The sequence below is a fragment of the Cucumis melo genome, chromosome 8 (assembly GCF_025177605.1).
Source record: "Cucumis melo cultivar AY chromosome 8, USDA_Cmelo_AY_1.0, whole genome shotgun sequence".
NCBI classification, from domain to species: domain Eukaryota; kingdom Viridiplantae; phylum Streptophyta; class Magnoliopsida; order Cucurbitales; family Cucurbitaceae; genus Cucumis; species Cucumis melo.
Window position 1 is genome coordinate 488,510 of NC_066864.1, and position 20,971 is coordinate 509,480.

Here is a 20,971-nt window from a genome sequence, read left to right on the forward strand (position 1 = left end):
CCTCATTGGATTTATTTCCTAACTAAACCAACCTCTTATTCCTCCAATATGATTTGGATTTCAAACTTATTTCCTTATATAAATCCCCTCAGACAACACACATTTATAAACAAGAAATAACAATTAAATTAATTTCCATAAAATCAAATCCACAATTTTTTATTTTTTTTTTTAAAATAGTAACTACATAAGGATTATGTGTGTTTAATTTTTGTATTTTTAAAACTAAAGGCTATTTCACTCCAATGGATATTTTAATTTTGGTATAATTGTATAAATAAACAGTGTGTATAAACCTAATTTAGAAAAACCAACCTACTAAAAAAAGAGCAAAATAATTGTGTTTGTTCTTTAAGATTCACATAAATATCCATTCAAATTCCATCATTCTTCACCATTACATTACACAATATACAATGTGGTCTTCATCTTCTTCAATAATCCTCACGTTCTTCTCTCTCACTTTCATTTTCTCTCCATTGGTATCCTCTGATTCTGTTCAACAGAGCTTTCTCCAATGTCTAACCTCCACTTCACAACCCCAATTCCCGATTTCTGACGCCATTTTCACCCCCAACAACTCTTCCTTCTTACCAGTTCTCAACTCCTACATCAGAAACCTCCGATTTCAAACCCCCACAACCCCAAAACCACTACTTATAGTCACTGCCAAACACTATTCCCATGTCCAATCAACCGTTGTTTGCGCCAAACGCGTCGGCCTACAGATCAGAATCCGCAGCGGCGGCCACGATTTCGAGGGCCTCTCTTATGTCTCCCAACAACCCTTCATCATCCTCGATCTCTTCAATCTTCGAGCCATCAATGTCGACATTCCAACCCAAACTGCTTGGGTCGAATCAGGGGCTACCTTGGGTGAACTTTACTACGCCATTGCTAAAAAGAGCAACCTCCATGCCTTCCCTGGGGGAGTTTGCCCGACCGTTGGTGCTGGTGGCCATTTTTCTGGAGGTGGGTATGGAAATTTGCTCAGGAAATATGGGCTCACCGTCGATAACATTTTGGATGCTCAGATTGTAACTGCTGATGGGAAGATCCTAAACAGACAAACTATGGGGGAAGATTTGTTTTGGGCAATTCGAGGTGGAGGAGGAGGAAGCTTTGGAGTTATTCTCTCATGGAAGATCAGCTTAGTTCAAGTCCCATCAACGGTGACGGTTTTTGATGTTGATAGAAAGATTGAAGACGGAGCAACGGATGTTGTTTTTGAATGGCAGCAAGTTATGGACAAGTTGGATGAGAATCTGTTTATAAGATTGATGTTGCATTCATCCAAAGGGAAAAGTGGACAAAAAACAGGGAAAGCTACATTGGTGTCTCTGTTTCTTGGGCCAGTGGAGAAGCTTATGGAGATTATGAATCAGAACATACCCAGTCTGAAATTGCAAAGAGAAGAGTGTTTTGAAATGAGTTGGATTCAATCGGTTCTGTTTTGGGCAAACTTCGCAAATGGAACAGCTCCAGAAGCGCTGTTGAGCAGGAAAATGGCATCAACACCATATCTGAAGAGGAAATCAGACTATGTGAGAGAACCAATTTCAAGAGAAGGGATAGAAGGCATATGGAAGGCGATTATGGATGTTGAAAAAGTGGGTCTGACATGGAATCCTTACGGGGGGAGAATGAGTGAGATATCAGAGACGGCGACGCCATTTCCACACAGAGCAGGAGTGAAATTCAAAATCCAATACTCTTCAAACTGGAAGGAAGCAGGGGACGAAGAGGCAGAAGAGGAGATAGAGTCGTCGAGAAAACTGTACGAAGCGATGAGCCCATATGTGACGAATAATCCGAGAGAAGCGTTTTTGAATTACAGAGACATAGATGTTGGAAGTAGTAGGAATTGGAGTTTGGAAGAAGGGAAGGTGTATGGGGAGAAGTATTTCAAAGGGAATTTCGAGAGATTGGTGGATGTGAAGACGAAGGTTGATCCTCAAAATTTCTTCAGGAATGAACAGAGTATCCCCACTCGTTGATGTCTTTTTTGTAAATAAACCAGCAGCAAAGATGAATGTATGAATGAATGAATAATGGTTTCAAGTTTAAATTGTTATGATTTTGATATTAATCAAATCATGTGTTATGATTTCGATATTAATCATGTGTTATGATTTGATAAGTGGGAGTAGCCCCGTAGCTGTAGCTTTTGAATGAATGAATGAATGAATGCATGAATGATACTAAAACAAACACAACTATGCCCCTCTCTCTCTCTTATCTTATATCTATTTTTGTACCAAATTCTTAGGCACCTAAAATAAAAACTTAAAACATAAAATTCCCCAACACCTTACAAAATTTCAAATCAAAAACTTCTCCTTAAACATACAAAAGCAATAATTAAGGAAATTAAAAAAATGTATTTGTACAAGATTTCACTGAATTTAAAAAAAAATATATATTTTTTTTTTATTTGATTAGTTATTATTTTAGTGAATTTAACGAGAAATTTTTATTTTAAAATTTTGTCAGATTTTATGGAATTTTATATTTTTGGATTTCATGAGAAAATGGGTATAAACTTTGAGTATTTTCTAACTTTTCAATAGTTAGACAAATATTTTTGAAAGCAAGCTTTAACTATTTACATCTAAAATCAATTCTTAAATATTTTAAAACTTTTTTAAATTTTAAGATATTTTTTCGACAAAGGTGTATCTTTATTAATTTTAATCTTTTATATATATATATATAAGTAAATAAAGAAGGTAAGTGGGGGTAGGCGTAGCTTTGAATGAATGATAATGTGAAACTTGCACAACTGATTCTTTATGGCATTTCTTTTAAGAAATCTGTTATATTTTCTTGACGGTTTTCATTCGCTGTCAAATCATACAAATCCACTCTCTTAACCACAATTATCAAATCAACAAACAAATAACTACAACAAAACCAAACATACAAATTTATAAATTAATAATTATGTGTTACCTATCCACCTCTTATCTAATAGAGCTCGATTTTGTTATCCGTCATGGATCTTAATTAATTTGTTGATTAGACATGTAGAACTTGTCCATTGTTTTTAATGACAGATATTACTTAGCCTTCAAGTATGAAGTGGCAGCCTCCATTGGTCGATGCAAATTCCTTGTTGTTTCTTTAGTTTTCATCATCTTCCTCCCAAAGCCATTTCAATGGGGATCCCAATCCCAGATTCAGTATTAATCCCAACTCTCACAACCCTTCTTCTCATTCTCTCTTCAATGGCGCTTTCTGCTCAAACTCCCTCTCATCAAACCCTTCTCGACTGTCTTTCCGATCATTCTAATTCACCATCATCTTCCCCAATCTCTCAAGTTACCTTCTTCCCTGATAACCCATCTTACTCCCCTGTCTTAAACTCTTACATCAGAAATCTCAGGTTCGCTTCACCCACTACCCCAAAACCCTTGTTCATCGTCGCCCCAACCCATGTTTCCCACATTCAAGCCACCATTCTCTGTTGCAGAATCCACGCCCTTGAAATCAGAATCCGAAGTGGCGGCCATGATTACGACGGCCTCTCTTATGTATCCGATTCCCCATTTGTGATCCTCGATATGTTCAATCTTCGATCCGTAGCTGTCGACATCGAAGACGAAAGCGCGTGGGTGGATTCTGGTGCAACCCTCGGGGAAGTTTACTACAAAATTGCAGAGAAGAGCAAGATCCATGGATTCCCAGCTGGGGTTTGCCCCACGGTTGGAGTTGGAGGTCATCTCAGCGGCGCTGGATACGGTAATTTAATGAGGAAATTTGGGGTTTCAGTAGATAATGTAGTTGATGCTTTGATCGTTGATGTTAATGGTAGGGTTTTGGATAGAGAAACAATGGGGGAAGATTTGTTTTGGGCAATTAGAGGAGGAGGTGGAGCTAGTTTTGGTGTCATTGTTTCATGGAAGTTTAAACTTGTTCTTTTACCTGAAACTGTCACTGTTTTTAGAACGGAGAAAACCATAGAAGAAGGTGTTGTAGATATCTTGCACAAATGGCAAGAAATTGCTGATACAATTGATGAAAATCTATTCATAAGAGTAGTGATTCTTCCTGTAAATAAAAAAACCCAAAAGACAGCGAAGGCCAAATTCGTCTCCTTATTTCTTGGAAATGCACAGAAACTGTTTGCGTTAATGTCTGAAAGATTTCCTGAATTGGGTATTAAGGGTGAGGATTGTAAAGAAATGAGCTGGATTGACTCTATTCTGTTTTGGTCAAACTACCCAATCGGAACTCCACTCGATGTCTTGCTTGAAAGACAACCCAACTCTGAAAAGTTCTTGAAGAAGAAATCAGATTATGTTCAAGAACCAATCTCAAAGGCAGGTCTTGAAGGAATGATGAGAAAAATGATAGAACTGAAAAGACCAGCTTTGACTTTCAACCCATATGGTGGGAAAATGAGTCAAATTCCAGAGACGGAGACTCCATTTCCACATAGAGCTGGGAACAAATACAAAATTCAATACTCAGTGACATGGAAAGAAGAAGGGGATGAGGCTGCAGCCAAGCATTTGGAGATGATTAGAGAGCTTTACAAGTACATGACGCCGTACGTTTCAAAATCGCCTAGAAGTGCTTATTTGAACTACAGAGATGTGGATTTGGGAGTGAATGGGATTGGAAATGCAAGCTATTGGGAGGGTAGCATTTGGGGAAGAAAGTATTTTAAGGGAAATTTTGATAGATTGGTGAAGGTGAAGAGTATGGTGGATCCAGATAACTTTTTCAAATATGAACAGAGCATTCCATGTGTTGAACTCGAAGCATTTGATTCTAATGGCAGAGCTGAGAGCCTTTAAAAGTATGCATTGCTTGGTTGAAAATTGAAATTCATTCCCATATTATTTCTGGGATTTGTATAATTAAAGCTTAACTATCCCACTGATTAATGCTGGGGTATTTGTAATTGGTTAATTGTTTTACACATGATTATAAGAAGAAAAACAAAGTTTGTGAATAAGTTCGAGCATTTAATTAATGGAAGAAAAAAAAAAGGGTCAAAACAGTAGGTAGGGGAGGGAGATTGTTTGAGTTGGTGGAAGTTTGAATTTTCTTTATGAGTGGAGGTTTTCTAATGGAGGATTGTATAGGAATGGTGGGGGAGTCCGTGGGAGTCGTAAAAACGCGTCCCAGTTCCCAACTTGTGATTACGAACTTCATTAACTACCTCCCACGTGCTAAAGAGTTTGAACCAACTCAAACTCTAAACCCTCATTTTCATTTTTCTTTTTTTCTTTTTTTCTTTTTTCTTAATAAATAATCATTAAAAATATTATTATAATTATTATTTGGACATTTTAGGAATCCTCAATGCCTTCCTTCTATTTTATATTTTAAAAATTACCTACAACATATTTACTCAATATATATATATATATATATTTAAAAAAAAAATGAACTTCCAAAAATAATTTTATTGAAGTGATTATAATTTTAGTAAAGATAAAAGGTTTTTGTCTTAATTTAGATTAATTGTCTCAAGAAAAGTTTGAGTTTATATTTATTTTTCTTCAAGAGATTGATATAAATATAATAGAATTATCATGTTTTCTATATTTATAAATATTTTAGTTATTTTAGTTATTTATATATATATATTGAAAAAGGAAATGCATGGAGAACCTTTGTGTGGATTGAAAAATCAAAGTCAACTTTTAAACTTTTTTGGAAGTTTGACTTTTTAAATGGTTGAACTCAACTTGAAGATAATGCTTTTTAATTTAAATCACCTCAAATTTTATTTATTACATTTTTTAGCTTTTAAGTACAAATAATTGAATTACAAAATATCTTTCCTTTGCCTTAATAAATCTACGTGTTATGTAAGCGGACAAGTTATATTAGATGTCTTTCGCTACTTGAAAGAGCAAAGAAAACAAAATATTCAAAAATTAGATAATAAAATGTCTGGTGAATTAAAATTTCATTTTCAGGCATAAATTTGCACTTTATCACAAATGTATACCATCATTCATACATTTTCATTGTAATTTGAATATAATAACAAGTATATATTTGAGTGAATAATTGATGTGGGCAATGTGATTAAAAACGTGGCATAGCTTCTATGCTATATGTTAGTCCCAATCAAATCACAAAAGATCTCAATTCATTCACGTTGGTTGCAACCAAATTTTCTCTTCATTAATTATCATCACATTTTTCTCCACTTCTTTTTTCATAGTCAAACCATATCCCACTTATTCCTTTCACACTCTTTTCCCTTTCAATTATTTATCCACAAAATCAATTTTAAATCCTAAATCAATAATTGTTTTACTTTTACTTGTATCAATTTATACAAATACACCGATTACAAGTATCTAAGTAAAACACAATGGATATATAGTTCAAATTGATACATCTTGACCTCTAAATTTATAAATACTAGTTTGGAATTAAAAAGGGTTTAGATCATCCAATTATTAGTTTAAGGGTATAAATGAATTTTTTTCCCTTGTTTATTTAAAGTAGTATTGATGAAATCTTAGCATTAATTATTATATGAATTATGATATATTTATTTAGAATAAAACTTTTAAAAATTTAAATTTTCATAAAGTTTAGACCTTGAATAAAAGATTGTTTTAGATAGGAAGATATAAATAATGATGTGGTAGACATGTGAATCCACAAGGGACAGACGGACAATACATAACATACATATAACATATGTACTTTTCAATTTTAAATTATATGTCACACTTCCAATTCCATATTTAACTCTTCTCCATGCTTTTCTATCTTAAATTACTAATTTCATTTTACCTACTTTACACTACTTTCTAGAGTTAATAACTTAACATGGTAATGATTTACCTAACCAAGGAGACCACTTGTTAAATTTAATCCAATAATGACCTACTTAATTTTCATCCCCATTTGATTTTTTATTTTTTTGTAGGCCTTTTTCTATAATTACGAAATAGTCTAAAATTATTTTGCCAAATAAAGAAGAAAAAAAAGATTTAATTTTTGGAAGGATCATAATGGATTTTAAAAATTTTGTGGTACGGATATAACAACCATTTTGTATGTTTTGTAAAGTCAAAGCAATTGAATTTTGTAAATCTAATTAATTCGTGAAAATCCCCATTTTGAGTGGGAGTGTGACATCTTCATTCTTTAATTTCAAAATTACCATATGATTAACGTCCGCATATAATGCCGCCTTCGCCGGCATTATCTTCTTTCTCTTTGAATAATAACTAATCCTTTTTTAGTTTAATTAATTAACATGTGGGTTGATTGCCTTGCAAAAATTACAAATATTGACACAATATTCTTTTCCCCAGTTGCTAGAAAGATTCATGAGCTTCTTCCTCCTACCAATGCAGAAATTTCACGATACCAAGCATGAACAACACTATTAAGTCACATAATTAAAAGAGTATGAAGATGAATTAGTTGTTAATCACATAACAAATTGATGACTTCTTAACTTTCTTTAGAGGACAGCAAACTTAAGTTATCTGTTGTACGTAAAAAAGCATACTTTAAAACATGTTGAGAGATAACATAGTATAGTATAATATCAAATCAACCATCTTACAAAATTTAGGAGAACCTTATAAGCATAAGTTAAATGGGAGAGATTAATGATTATTGCGTTATAAATAAATGCCCAAAGAATAAGCACACGGTTTTGTTTTGTTTTGTTTTGTTTTGTTTTTTTTTTGGTACGTACAAATCAGTGTCACCGAAGACTACTCCACAATCTCTCACATTACCCAAAAAAACCAATTTATTTTTTTATAATCGGACTTTTCTTGGTCAAGCCAAGAAAGTTTCAAGTTTCAACACGGAACACCCACTTCCATTTTTCCATCTAATCTTTCATTTGTGTATAAATCAATGTCCCATGACACCAATTTATCAAATGAACAATCTCAATTCCAACCATGTTTCCTCTTATTCCTCTTCTCTGCCTTCTTCTCCTCCCTTTCTCTACTCCCACCGCCGCCGCAGATTCTGTCTACACCACATTTCTCCACTGCTTTGAATCCAATTCCAACCCTTCCGCTGGAGTTTCCGCCATTGTCTTCGCTCGAGAAAATGCTTCTTACACTTCCGTTCTTAGGGCTTATATCCGAAATGCCCGTTTCAACACCTCCTCTGCCCCAAAACCAGTCATAATCGTCACTCCATTGACTGAATCCCACGTCCAATCGGCGGTGATTTGCTCCAAGAAACTCGGTATTCAACTCAAAATCCGAAGTGGGGGTCACGATTACGAGGGTGTTTCCTATATTTCCGATGTCGAGTTCATCGTTCTCGACATGTCTAACCTTCGGGCTGTTACTGTCGATGTTGCCGACCAATCGGCGTGGGTTGAAGCTGGAGCCATACTCGGAGAAGTGTACTACAGAATTTGGGAGAAGAGTAAGGTTCTTGGTTACCCGGCTGGGGTTTGTCCCACTGTCGGCGTCGGCGGTCACATTAGTGGTGGCGGCTATGGCAACATGCTCCGGAAGTACGGGCTCTCTGTTGACCATGTTCTCGATGCTCGGATTGTCGATGTGAAGGGTAGAATCCTCGACTCGAAATCCATGGGGGAGGATCTTTTCTGGGCCATTAAGGGCGGCGGCGGAGCCAGTTTTGGCGTTGTCCTCGCCTATAAGATCCGGCTGGTTCCGGTGCCGGAGACGGTCACTATATTCCGAGTTGAAAGAACTATAGAACAAAACGCTGCCGATTTAGTCGTCAGATGGCAAGAAGTAGCTCCGACCACCGACGAAAATCTGTTCATGAGGCTACTTTTACAGCCAGTTTCCAGTAAAATAAAAAAGGGGACTCGAACAATCAGAGCCACTGTCATCGCCTTGTTCCTTGGGAAATCGGAAGAACTCGTTTCCTTATTGAAAAAAGAATTCCCGGAATTGGGTTTACAGAAAGAGAATTGTACTGAAATGAGTTGGATCGACTCTGTTCTTTGGTGGGGTAATTTCGATATCGGAACTTCACCGGAAGCTCTACTTGATCGGAATGTCGATTCAGCAGGGTTTCTCAGAAGGAAATCGGATTACGTTCAGAAACCCATTTCCAGAGATGGGTTGGATTGGTTGTACAAGAAGATGATAGAAATCGGCAAAACAGGGCTGGTGTTCAACCCATACGGGGGAAAGATGAGCGAAATTTCATCAACGGCAACTCCATTTCCTCACCGTGCAGGAAATTTATACAAAATCCAATACTCGGTGAACTGGGACGAACCAGGGCCGGAAGCAGATCAGCAATTTGTGAAGCAAATAAGAAGGCTGTACAGTTTCATGACCCCATTTGTTACAAAGAATCCAAGGCAATCGTTCTTGAACTACAGAGATTTAGACATTGGTATCAACAACAATGACAAGAACAGCTTTGAAGACGGAAAAGTTTATGGGTTCAAGTACTTTGGTGAGAATTTTGAGAGACTAGTGAAGGTGAAGACGGCTGTAGATCCAGAGAATTTCTTCTGGAACGAACAGAGTATTCCAACTCTTTCAAGTAAGCCATGAGAGATGGTACTGAGATTTAATGTCGGTTTATCTACATTATGATTTTTACTTACATTGCATTGTAATGGCAATGTGAGAAGATGGGTTATTTTGATTTTAGTAACATACAAAAAATTATATTGTTTTGATTAGAATGAATGTCTTGGTTTTTTTTGTGATGGAAACCAAAGATATTGATGTATGGACTTGATAGTTATCTACAACATTTCTCTATACGTTTGTATGAAAATGAGTTAATGTAAAACAATAAAAGTTTCTGGCACTGGAGTATAAAGCTTTGGTGCTTTGATAAAAGTAGGGAAGCTTGGCTTTTGGGGCACCATGATTAGCTGGATAGATTGAAATTTTATTGGCAATCAATGAGGCATATCATGTTGGGCTGATTTGCCGGGCTGCATTCTTGGTCAATTTGCAGCTTATGAACACTTGTGGTGTTCGTGCATTTGTTTGGTTTAAAAGTGGAAATTTGGTAAAGTTTCAAAATTTGAGGCCCTTAAAGAAAGCTATAATAATAATGTTGACGATTAAGTTTTTAAACGTTAAAAGTGATTGACATGATCATTAGGATAGAGCTCCAACCGAGACATGCATTCTGAAGCACGAAAACAGAAAATTAGTTTTGATGAGTTGGTTCTTAGGATTGTGTCAATGAATATTGATACCACAACAATTAAGTCATGGATACGAAGATCTGGGCTTATGCATCACTATTAACACTGTGTAAACTAAGGAGACTTAGGTTGGGATTACTCTCAAACTTGAAATAGAAGTGAGTTTAAAATAAAGAGCTTTAGGGAATACGTAGAACACAAGAAAAGCTGCCACTTTTTATTGTCACCGTTGAAGTGGAATGTCTGTCGGATCACAGTCCCCCAACTTGCACTATGCTCCGTCTTCCTCTGTTTCTTCATCTTCTCCTTCTCCTCTTCTTCAACCTTTCCGCCGCCTCTCCCCTCTACCAAACCTTTCTTCGTTGTCTACAAAACCACTCTGATCCAAACCAATTAACATCCAACATCGTCTTCGACCCAACCAACATCTCATATTCCTCTCTTCTTCGAGCCTACATCCGAAATGCCCGATTCAACACCTCCTCCACCCCGAAACCCACATTCATTATCACCCCATTACACGAATCCCATCTCCAATTCACTCTCATTTGCGCCAAATCCTCCGCTCTTCACATTAGAATCAGAAGCGGCGGCCATGATTTCGAGGGCCTCTCCTATGCCTCTGTTTCCCCTTCTCCCTTCATTCTCATCGACATGTTCAATCTCCGATCCATTGCAGTGGATTTGCAGAGCCGATCTGCTTGGGTTCAAGCTGGTGCTACTTTGGGGGAGCTTTATTACAGAATTTGGGAACAAAGTAAGCTCCATGGCTTTCCGGCGGGTGTTTGTCCAACTGTTGGTGTTGGAGGGCATATCAGTGGAGGGGGATATGGTAATATGTTGCGGAAATTTGGGCTTTCGGTGGATCATGTTGTCGATGCGCGGATTGTTGATGCGAATGGAAGAATCGTCGACAGAAAAATGATGGGGGAGGATCTTTTTTGGGCGATTAGAGGCGGAGGTGGAGCTAGTTTTGGGGTTATTCTAGCGTATAAAATTCAATTGGTTCCAGTGCCGGAAACAGTGACAGTTTTTCGGCTCCAAAGAACATTGGAAGATAATGGTACCGATATGGTTTATCGGTGGCAACATATTGCGCCCAACACCGACAGCGATCTTTTTATGAGACTTTTGTTGCAACCGATTTATTCAAAACCAAAGAAGACAGTCAGAGCTTCTGTTTATACTCTGTTTCTTGGACGGGCCGATCGGCTTCTCTCGATACTGAAAAGGGATTTTCCTGAATTGGGTTTGAAGAAAGAAGATTGTATTGAAATGGGTTGGATTGAATCTGTGATTTGGTGGGCTAATTATGAACATGGAACATCCCTCCGTGTACTGCTCGGCAGAAGTCCTGGCTTAGCTCACTTTCAGAAGAGAAAATCTGATTATGTCCAGACTCCCATCTCCAAAGATGGACTGGAATTGCTGTGGAAGAAGCTGATGGAATTGGATAAAACTGAGTTGGTTTTCAATCCATATGGCGGGAAAATGAATGAGATCTCAGCTTTAGACACAGCTTTTCCTCGCAGAGCTGGAAACTTGTTCAAAATCCAATATTCAGTAAGCTGGAAAGAGCAAGGGATTGAAGCAGAGAAGAGCCATGTGAATCAGCTACAATTGCTTTACAATTTCTTGACCCCATACGTTTCCAAGAACCCAAGAACAGCTTACTTCAACTATAGAGATTTAGACATTGGTACAAATCATAACTATGATGCTGCAAACAGTTTCGAGGAAGGGAAAGTTTATGGGATCAAATACTTCAAGGAAAATTTTGAAAGGTTGGTGAGGGTAAAGACTGCAGTGGATCCACAAAACTTCTTTAGAGATGAACAGAGCATCCCCGCTTTTCCAAGTAAGACATAACATAGGAATCAGACACCAAAACAAACATAAACCTCACAGGCTCTGAACCTTAGTGTCCGGCTGTCTGAATGAATCAACTATGGTTTCTTCCTATGCTTTACTTATCCCTGGTTCTACAAATTAGTAGGCTTCACAGTCTGTAATGGCTCATAGATGAGATGGATGTACATATATATTTGCTTAGCCAACCGAGATATAGTTTGGTTACAATGTATAGCTTGTGGTATGTAAACTTGGTAGTTGTAACTAAAGTAGGGGAACGTTTTTATTTCATCCAATGGAGTCAGAAAAGTACAATAGTTAGGCCCTGTTATGCAGGTCTTTTCTTAAATGGACCATAATTCCATTGAATTGTAAGTTATACCCTTTACTTGAAAGCATTCCCTTTAGAATCCTGAATCAAAAGGCAGCTCTTTAAGACGGTTTCTGATAACTGTTTTTCACAACAAGCTACCAAATATTCAGTATGTTATGGAATCGGGGATATCGTAGTATGACTTAAAAGATATATAAACATAATTAGTTTTCCTATTCTCTCCATCAAAATTAAGTTAGATTCTTGTTTTCCTTAGTTTTCATCCATGTAGAGGGGAGGAACAGATTCTATATCTCTCACTTTGTTCAAATCTGTTTGCTTATTGCAGAGCTCCAATCGTCTGGTTTGAGTTGGAGTGGAGGTTGGAGGCTGACCATGGTGGCCATCTTCATGTTCACAGCACAGCTTTTGTAAATCCACTTCACAGAGGGGAAGCATTTGTTTGAGGCCATGGAATGTATGAAGCCTCAAACTCTTCAAAAACCGTACTCTTGATTTTTGTTGGAAGAAGATGAAGACGAAGATTGGCCCTACTGTGTTATAAGACAAAGAAAAGCATTTACAATCGTCAAATACAAGATCCAATATTGAAGAAGCTATTGTTCCTCTAGGAGGCTGAGCTAACCCATGATTAGCCTTGAGCAATTTGCCCATATCTTATCGGTGAATAAGATTCCACAACAAAGAAGAACTAGTGGGAAAAGAATAATACCATCCAGCAGCACCACCCACCATGATTTGAAGTCAAAAAATTTCTTCTCAAGCTTTCGTAATTTAAACTTCAAAGTGAGATGAATATTTTTTTGTAACCATCCACTTACTGCCTTGCAATTATATTACTAACAAGTGGCAGTTGTTTAAAAATACCTCATTTACCACTTATTCTGATTTGGAGTAACCGAAAGATTTATCTTCCCAAATCCTATCCTCCCACTAAGTCTTTATCTAGATCAGGAAATTATATCATTCACTCCCAATAGTGATTTTTTTTTTTTTTGGAACAAAATTTTCTCAACTGAACAAAAATAATACATGAAACCACCTCAAACTCTTGTTCAAAATAAAGGAACTTTTACATGTCGTTCTTATCAATATTATTAAGAGAACACTTAAAATAGCAATCTTTCCCTACAAGTAAGATTTCTTCTAAGAGGAAACTTTTCATTAATGAACTACAGACTATAATGTAGGATTGATCCATGTTAAATTAAGTGTAAAACACATATATAGCATATATACACTAAGATCAAATTATTAATAATCATTGGTACGTAAAAGTTTCTTAAATGAATGTGATAATTTGTGAAGTGGAAGAAAATTCAATACTTATCCTTGTCTAATTGCAAAAGTTTCCAAAGCCTTATTTTGCAGCAAAGAACTTCTCAATGTTCTCATTATAACCGACGTCATCTTGATATTCTGTTGTTTTGAAACTTATTTATTAAGATCTGACAACATTATAATAATTAATTTGCATGGTAGAGAACATTTAGTTTATGAAACTGCCTCAGAATCCCATATTTTAACATATAATTTGATATTTGAGACAAACAAAAGGTCTTTATGTGCGAGTCACTTTCATTTTTTGCTTCACGTTTGAACAGACACAAGGCAGCAGATGTTCCTTAAAGACATGGATTACAAAAGTTTTGTTTTCTTAAAGGAATGTGTAACGTACAAACAAAATCAACAGTTGATTTTGCAAGGATCATCACCACTTTGTCCTTATCCATTTAATCTATGACGTCGTATTAGCCCAAGTATGCGTTTGATGCCACTTTCATAGCCAAAGCTTGAAACTTTTCCCTATATATTATTTGAGAAACCATTGATTACTGCCATTCCACAGAGATTAAGGTACTAATTGAGCCTTTTGTTGTTAGCTATGATGGTGTCTACAAATCCCAAGTACAAATCCTTTGTAGCTCCTCTGTTTCTTGTCTTTTTGCTTTCATCTTCTTCTTGGGTCGATTCATTTTCTCTTGAGGAGAGTTTCCTTCAATGTCTCAATGAGAATTCTCAATTTTCTGTCCCTTACTCGTCTTTTTGTGCTCCAAACAATTCTACATTTAATGCTCTTTTGCAATCAACTGCTCAGAATCTGAGGTACTTGGAGCCTTCAGTGCCAAAGCCTCTGTTCATCTTCACCCCATTGTTTGATTCCCATGTCCAATCAGCTGTTATATGCTCAAAACAGCTTAGGATTCATCTTAGAGTTCGTAGTGGAGGCCATGACTATGAGGGTCTCTCTTATGCATCTGAAATGGAGACACCTTTCATAATTCTCGACCTTGCCAAGCTCCGATCTGTCAAGGTTGACATCGACAGTAATAGCGCTTGGGTTCAGGCTGGGGCGACCATTGGCGAGGTTTATTACAGAATTGCTGAGAAAAGTAAGGTTCATGGCTTCCCAGCTGGGCTTTGCACAAGTTTGGGTGTTGGAGGTCATATAACAGGTGGAGCTTATGGTTCTATGATGCGAAAATATGGTCTTGGTGCTGACAATGTCGTTGATGCTCGAATTGTTGATGCAAATGGGAGAATTCTTAACAGAGAAGCCATGGGAGAGGACCTATTTTGGGCTATTAGAGGAGGAGGAGGAGGGAGTTTTGGAATCATTCTGTGGTGGAAGCTAAATCTGGTTCCTGTTCCATCAACTGTGACTGTTTTTACAGTTGCAAAGACATTAGAACAAGGTGCTACAAAAATCCTATACAAATGGCAACAGGTTGCTGATAAACTGGACGAGGATTTGTTCATCAGAGTCATTATAAACGTGGCGGCAAATGGTGGTCAGAAAACTGTGAGCACAGCTTACAATGCTCTCTTCTTGGGTGATGCAAGCAGACTCCTCAAAGTTATGGGTGAAAACTTTCCTGAATTGGGTTTGACAAGAAAAGATTGCATAGAAACAAGCTGGATCAAATCAGTTCTTTACATTGCTGGTTACCCAAGTGGAACTCCACCAGAAGTTCTTCTCCAAGGAAAATCCACATTCAAAAACTATTTCAAAGCCAAATCAGACTTTGTCAAAACCCCCATTCCAGAAACAGGTCTTGAAGGGCTTTGGAAAAGGCTGTTTGAAGATGAAAGTCCATTGATGATATGGAATCCTTATGGTGGAATGATGGGGAAAATTTCAGAGACGGAGATTCCATTTCCTCACAGAAGAGGAGTCCTTTTCAAGATTCAGTACCTAACTACATGGCAAAAAGGAGAGGAAAATCAAGACAAACACCTACAATGGATCAAGAAGCTGTACAATTACATGACACCTTATGTTTCACAGCTTCCAAGAGAAGCATATGTGAATTACAGAGATCTTGATTTGGGAATCAACAAGAACAGCAACACAAGCTACATCGAGTCAATTGGATGGGGAACTCGATATTTCAAAGAAAACTTTGGAAGATTGCTGAGAGTTAAGACTAAAGTTGATCCTGATAACTTCTTCAGACATGAACAAAGCATTCCACCTATTCCAACTTCTGAAGCTTTAAGAAGCTTTGGCTCTTCCAAAAGGGGATTTGATTAGAGTTGTTTGAAGCATTATGTGTTTGTTTTTTTTTTTTTCCTTCCCTTTGAAGTTTATAATTTGCTTGATCTCTAAGTGCAATAAGATACTGATAAATCCTACTATGAATTTGATGCAACGAAACAAAACAATGAACCTTGAAATTTTTCTCCTAAGAAACAAATCATTGCACATCAAAACAATGAAAGATATCAATCTACACTTCCCACAGAAGTTGATGATCGGATAACAACTTTAATATTTTAAAATATCAATGGATGTATTGAGTACTGATCATAACAACATTTCTTACATTAATTATGTGGCATAAAAAGTTATTTTTATAACCTAAATAATTTATTTACAACAACGTCATCATCACAATGTTGTGGAGTGCTAAAAGAAGAGATTTGAAATCAGCCCCAATCACCTTGGAGTCTGATTAGTCAAACATTTTCAAGAAAGACTCCTATGTCGAAACAAAAATTGGGTTTGAAAAGGTTGGGTGGATGAAGGTGTTAACAACCCAAAAACTGGTTACCACATTAAATTTTTAGAATCATCCTATCATTGTTTGTCCAAAGAAATCACCTTAAAACAACAATGACATTCCTTGTTTTGCAGCGATCTCAGAGCCAACACCAGTTTCTTATCTCTCCTTTTATCTTATTCATTCTGGACTCAAATTTATGCCAAAAGAAAATAACATAGCTGATATAAGATATGAGTTGCTTCGCCCGAACATGGCGAACGGCAATAAGTAATAATGATAACAATATGGGACACAGATGAATCTTCCATTATTAGACTACATCAAGTCCTATACAAAACCTTCCATCCTTGAATAATTTACAGCACGAAGCTGATACAATCTTCTATCTCACTTAGCATTGTCATGATGCAACAAATGGAAAACAATGAATATAAAGACAAAAATATGTACTTTAAATCACTGAAACTTGAGCCATAAAACTTCGCTATCTAGTCTTCTGAGCTACTTTAGATCCAGGAAGTGTTCCAAATACTCTGTCCCAAAGTGGTGAAGTGACGCCGAAGCCTTTATTCAGGATGCGGAAGTGATGATTCATATGATATTTCTACACAAACACAACTCAATCAATTGGGGCAACAACTCAACACAGAACAAATATTAAAAATGAAATAGCCGATGATGAATGTTTCCATCCATTCTATAACCTACAAGCCAAAGTAAGAGTGAGATAGGATGCTCAGCATATTGATACGGCATATAGGTAAGCCAAAGGGACTCTCCAACGACCGCGCTGAATCCCTGGTAAACTCAAGATTTTCACTCCATGATTCAACTTGACCTTTGGAGTAACTTTGGCCAACACTACACCGATATGTCAACCATCTTCCTATTTCACTCTTTTCAATGCTTCAAGCTATAACATCAATGGTATCATGATTTTAAAGAATTTTTTAATACAAACACATGAACTGTGGGAGAATTTGAACCTTAGACCTCCACATATGCTTTTATCAGTTAAGCTACACTCAAGTTGGACTCAAAATGACGAGCATTGAGCCACTTGATTGAGTAGAAAGTGGGGATATTATGCAGTGCTTTACCTTCAATTTTTTTGGCATGTCCCCTGTGGGTTGGCCATGATGCAAGTAGTAGTGAGTAACGTCATAGATCACATAACCCAAAAGCCCGCCTCCAAACAGAGCAGGAGCCATAGATGATGGGAAAAAGAGTTTAACCAAGTTCCATAACTGTAAACAATGGATAGCAAAGATAAAATCAACTACACGGATTGTGTAAAGAAAACAACCAGACCATTTATATGTTATTTAAAAAATAACTTCGACACTTCTCTTTAAACAGCTTGCTCATTTACTACTCTTTCTTTTGGAACCAACGAATTCAAATCTTCCATAATGCAATATTGAACAAATTTTGAAGCCAAGAAGAGGGGAGGACATACCGGAACTAACAGAACAGCTGTTGCAGTAGGAGGAAAAACAAGTCGCAGACTATCCATTGGGTGCTTGTGGTGGCAACCATGAATAAGGTAATGCATGGTATTTCCCCTAAAGAATGTTTAGGGCGTTATTAACATTTTCCCGAATTTGCATAAGGAAAAGCACTCCAACAGATTGAGATACTAACCAATAACTCTGGGTTTCAATATGGAATAGGAAACGATGCACTATGTATTCAATCAATGTCCAAATGGAAATGCCAAAGATCACCATTAGTGATATCTGAGAAAATGTGTGCCCCATGTTGACAGACATGGAAACAAACCAACAGACCACTGGCAGCCATATGAGTGGAACCGCCCACCATGCTGTGCATGTACAGAACTGTTTCCAGATTTAAATATATCAAAAACAATGCTAATGGAATTCAGTACTCTTTGAAAACTAGAAAAGGGCATCAATTCGTCACCTCCCAAAAGTCGCTTTTGAAGAATCGAGGTCTTTCCTTGCTGATAATAGGCTGGTGAACCCACTCTTGATATGCTTCTCCAAGATGGCCAACCTATGGAAGAACAAACATAACTAAGCAATTTCCTCTGAATTTATAAAGAGCAGCTTTGGTTCGAGCAGAGTGGATTGGAACCATTATTCATGAATTCAACTGATAACCAAGAAAATTTGCTAGCTTAAAACCAAAACCCATTGTTTATCCATCCCCACAGCCTTGAAACATAGAATAACATAGTTTACTATAGTTAGACAAAAGACATATGTAAATATGAAGGCAAGGTGACCGTGTAACTCACCTGGAACACAAGTGGTTTATTCAGATCTACAGTAAATTGCTGCGAAACCATTGTGATAACTGTCGGTAGATTCCAGTGGCCTGAAAGATTGTTGTTAAAAGTGAAAAAGTGATCAAGAAATTCATCTGTTACCAAATGAGTTTTGTCAAAATATCAATGATTAACTTTGAGCTTTGTGGCTTATCTCAGTTTTAAATAAAAAAACGAGACATCTATCACTGTGGATCCCAATTCCCAACAAAAACCAAATTCCAAAAACAAAAACAACTTTTTCAAAACTGTTTGTTTTTTTGAAAACTTTGCTGAAGTTTTGAAAAAAGAAATATAAAAAGTAATGACAAAACCTTAAACTATATACACAATAGTATGATAACATCCACATGGACATAAACCATCATGACTTTACTTTTGGACCATGTAACATGAACCTATCTCTTTCCTGACCAATGTAGGATTTTTTTTGCACCTAACAATCCTCCCCTCAAACAAATATCACCTTGACCCTCCCCTCAAACTGATCAATGCACTCTCAACCATGAGAGTTCATTCTTCATTCCAAGCCTCAACAGAGACAGTTGAACTTAGACTTACTGGTATAACATCAATTATCTTTTCTTTAACCAATGTTGGACTTTGTTTGCACCTAACAAACGAGCTTAATTTTTAAAAATTAAAAACCAAAAGCTTATCAAACAAGGCCTTAAAGACCGAGTAAAGTAAAGTTGTGACACTGGATAAATGATATTCAAGCGTCTATGAGCAGCCTCGGCAAGAGTTTGTTCGTTGTTGACTGATTGACTGGTTTAAACAATTGAGTTGATTGCTCTCAGTAACATGCTAACAGGAAACAATACGATTTCCTTTCATTGCGATTTTCAAAGCGTTCAGGTTTTGGTTGCTTAGTTGGAGCAAAACGCATTAGCTTTAGGATTTATAACGCCAAGATTCATTCAAGTTGTCTAATTACAAAGCAAGAGAGAGAGAGAGAGAGAAAGAAAAAAAAAAAAAACAAACAAAACAAAAGCACCCTCTAAGATTGTAATTCAAAAATCATCTAAAGAATAACCAAACACAAGTTCACATGAATTCTTCAGTTTATCAACATATACAGCCTAAACAGCAATGTAATAAACCAATCGAGAAACCTAAGAAAGAAACCTCATAATGCCAATCTACATTCACCCTGCATCGGCATTTCGAATCCCAGAACCCAAAAAAGAAAGAAAAAACCCAGAAAAAAAAAGGAAGGAAAAGAAGAAAACCCATGAACAAAGAAGCCACATTTAAGGATAAAAGACAGAAAACGGCAGAGAAAAAAAAAACAGAGAAGAAACAGATCTAAGGAGGAGTAAGGAAAGAGATTAATGAAAAGAGGGAAAAAGAGGAGTACCAAGCGCAGTGAAGGCAATGTAGAAGAAGGGGATTTTGATTTGATTGATTGAAGGAATGAATGAATTTGAATGGGTTGAATGGTGGTGAGTTGTTTTGTTTGATGTTGAAATCGAGAGACGGAGTGCGGGGGGGGAGAAAGAAGAGATTTTTAAGGGTTGAGGCAAAAGTGGCGTTTTGATTTGCACCGTTCAATCAAAATGGGTGTCAGTCGAATCAAACCCAGCGCATTTTGCCAGCTCATCCATTCCATTGCCGCTTTCAAGTTTCAACCTTTTTTTGTCTTCCTTTCCATTTCCCTCGGATTCATTCTTCAACTCATTACTCTCTTTCTCTTTCTATCATATCAAATAAAATTCAACTTATCATTCTCTTTTTATCTTCGATTCTTTTTCAATATAATTTTCCTTTTCTATTTTTCAGTTTGGAGACCAAAAAATTTCAACTTTTTTTTCTTTATATATTTGATGTTGGAAAAATATATAAGATCACTTTTTATAACTATTTGAATTTTGAATTATGGTTTTTAGTTTTCAAAATTCAATCTTTTCATTATTTTTTTATCTCTAAATTCTTTGTTTTGTTATGTATTTTTTAGCAATATCTTTTTATAAAAAACTCTATTTGGAAAAGTAATAATAATAGTTTTAGAACACATGTTCTTTACTTTTCTTAATTTGGTCCAGAGTTGTTGAGAAATAGGAAACATTGTGAACCTTGAATATCGTTTTTCTTTTGATCTTTAAGATTCAAAATATTTCAAATTTTGAGTTTGATTTTAATTTAATTTTTAAGTTTTAGGAAGTTATAACTTTACCAATGAAGTTTTATTTCTTTTTCTAATTTTGTCTACATATTTCAAGATCTACCCTTTTAACTTCCCATTTTTATTAATGACTATTAATTAATTTGAAAGAAATAAAATAATTATAATTAATTAAGTTTCACTAAATAACCATTTAAAATCAATTAATATACACTAATATAGAAATCTATGGATCAAATTGGAAAAAAAA

General features: G+C 36.3%; 6 protein-coding genes across 6 annotated transcripts; 5 read left to right on the top strand and 1 right to left on the bottom strand.

Moving 5' to 3' along the window:
* Positions 1–387: 387 nt before the first annotated feature.
* On the top strand, positions 388–2,141 carry LOC103484293 (berberine bridge enzyme-like 14). Its single transcript, XM_008441302.3, has one exon. It carries the CDS (start codon positions 417–419, stop codon positions 1,995–1,997), a length of 1,581 nt encoding a protein of 526 aa, XP_008439524.1. The 5' UTR covers positions 388–416; the 3' UTR covers positions 1,998–2,141.
* An 833-nt stretch (positions 2,142–2,974) lies between these two features.
* Positions 2,975–4,963, top strand: LOC103484295 (berberine bridge enzyme-like 21). Its single transcript, XM_008441304.3, has one exon. The coding sequence runs from the start codon at positions 3,102–3,104 to the stop codon at positions 4,800–4,802; it is 1,701 nt and encodes a 566-aa protein (XP_008439526.1). The 5' UTR covers positions 2,975–3,101; the 3' UTR covers positions 4,803–4,963.
* Positions 4,964–7,667: 2,704 nt separating this feature from the next.
* Positions 7,668–9,794, top strand: LOC103484297 (berberine bridge enzyme-like 21). The gene has a single exon (XM_008441307.3). The coding sequence runs from the start codon at positions 7,905–7,907 to the stop codon at positions 9,498–9,500; it is 1,596 nt and encodes a 531-aa protein (XP_008439529.2). The 5' UTR covers positions 7,668–7,904; the 3' UTR covers positions 9,501–9,794.
* A 41-nt stretch (positions 9,795–9,835) lies between these two features.
* Positions 9,836–13,216, top strand: LOC103484296 (berberine bridge enzyme-like 21). The gene is made up of 2 exons (XM_008441306.3): positions 9,836–11,969; positions 12,625–13,216. Exons 1-2 carry the CDS (start codon positions 10,385–10,387, stop codon positions 12,708–12,710), a joined length of 1,671 nt encoding a protein of 556 aa, XP_008439528.1. The 5' UTR covers positions 9,836–10,384; the 3' UTR covers positions 12,711–13,216.
* A 756-nt stretch (positions 13,217–13,972) lies between these two features.
* Positions 13,973–15,935, top strand: LOC103484298 (berberine bridge enzyme-like 15). The gene has a single exon (XM_008441308.3). It carries the CDS (start codon positions 14,182–14,184, stop codon positions 15,829–15,831), a length of 1,650 nt encoding a protein of 549 aa, XP_008439530.1. The 5' UTR covers positions 13,973–14,181; the 3' UTR covers positions 15,832–15,935.
* A 642-nt stretch (positions 15,936–16,577) lies between these two features.
* Positions 16,578–20,307, bottom strand: LOC103484299 (dihydroceramide fatty acyl 2-hydroxylase FAH1-like). Its single transcript, XM_008441309.3, has 7 exons — positions 19,957–20,307; positions 18,567–18,646; positions 18,230–18,322; positions 17,948–18,144; positions 17,763–17,868; positions 17,404–17,550; positions 16,578–16,907 (listed from the first exon to the last, which is right to left on the bottom strand). Exons 2-7 carry the CDS (start codon positions 18,615–18,617, stop codon positions 16,788–16,790), a joined length of 714 nt encoding a protein of 237 aa, XP_008439531.1. The 5' UTR covers positions 18,618–18,646; positions 19,957–20,307; the 3' UTR covers positions 16,578–16,787.
* Positions 20,308–20,971: the final 664 nt, after the last annotated feature.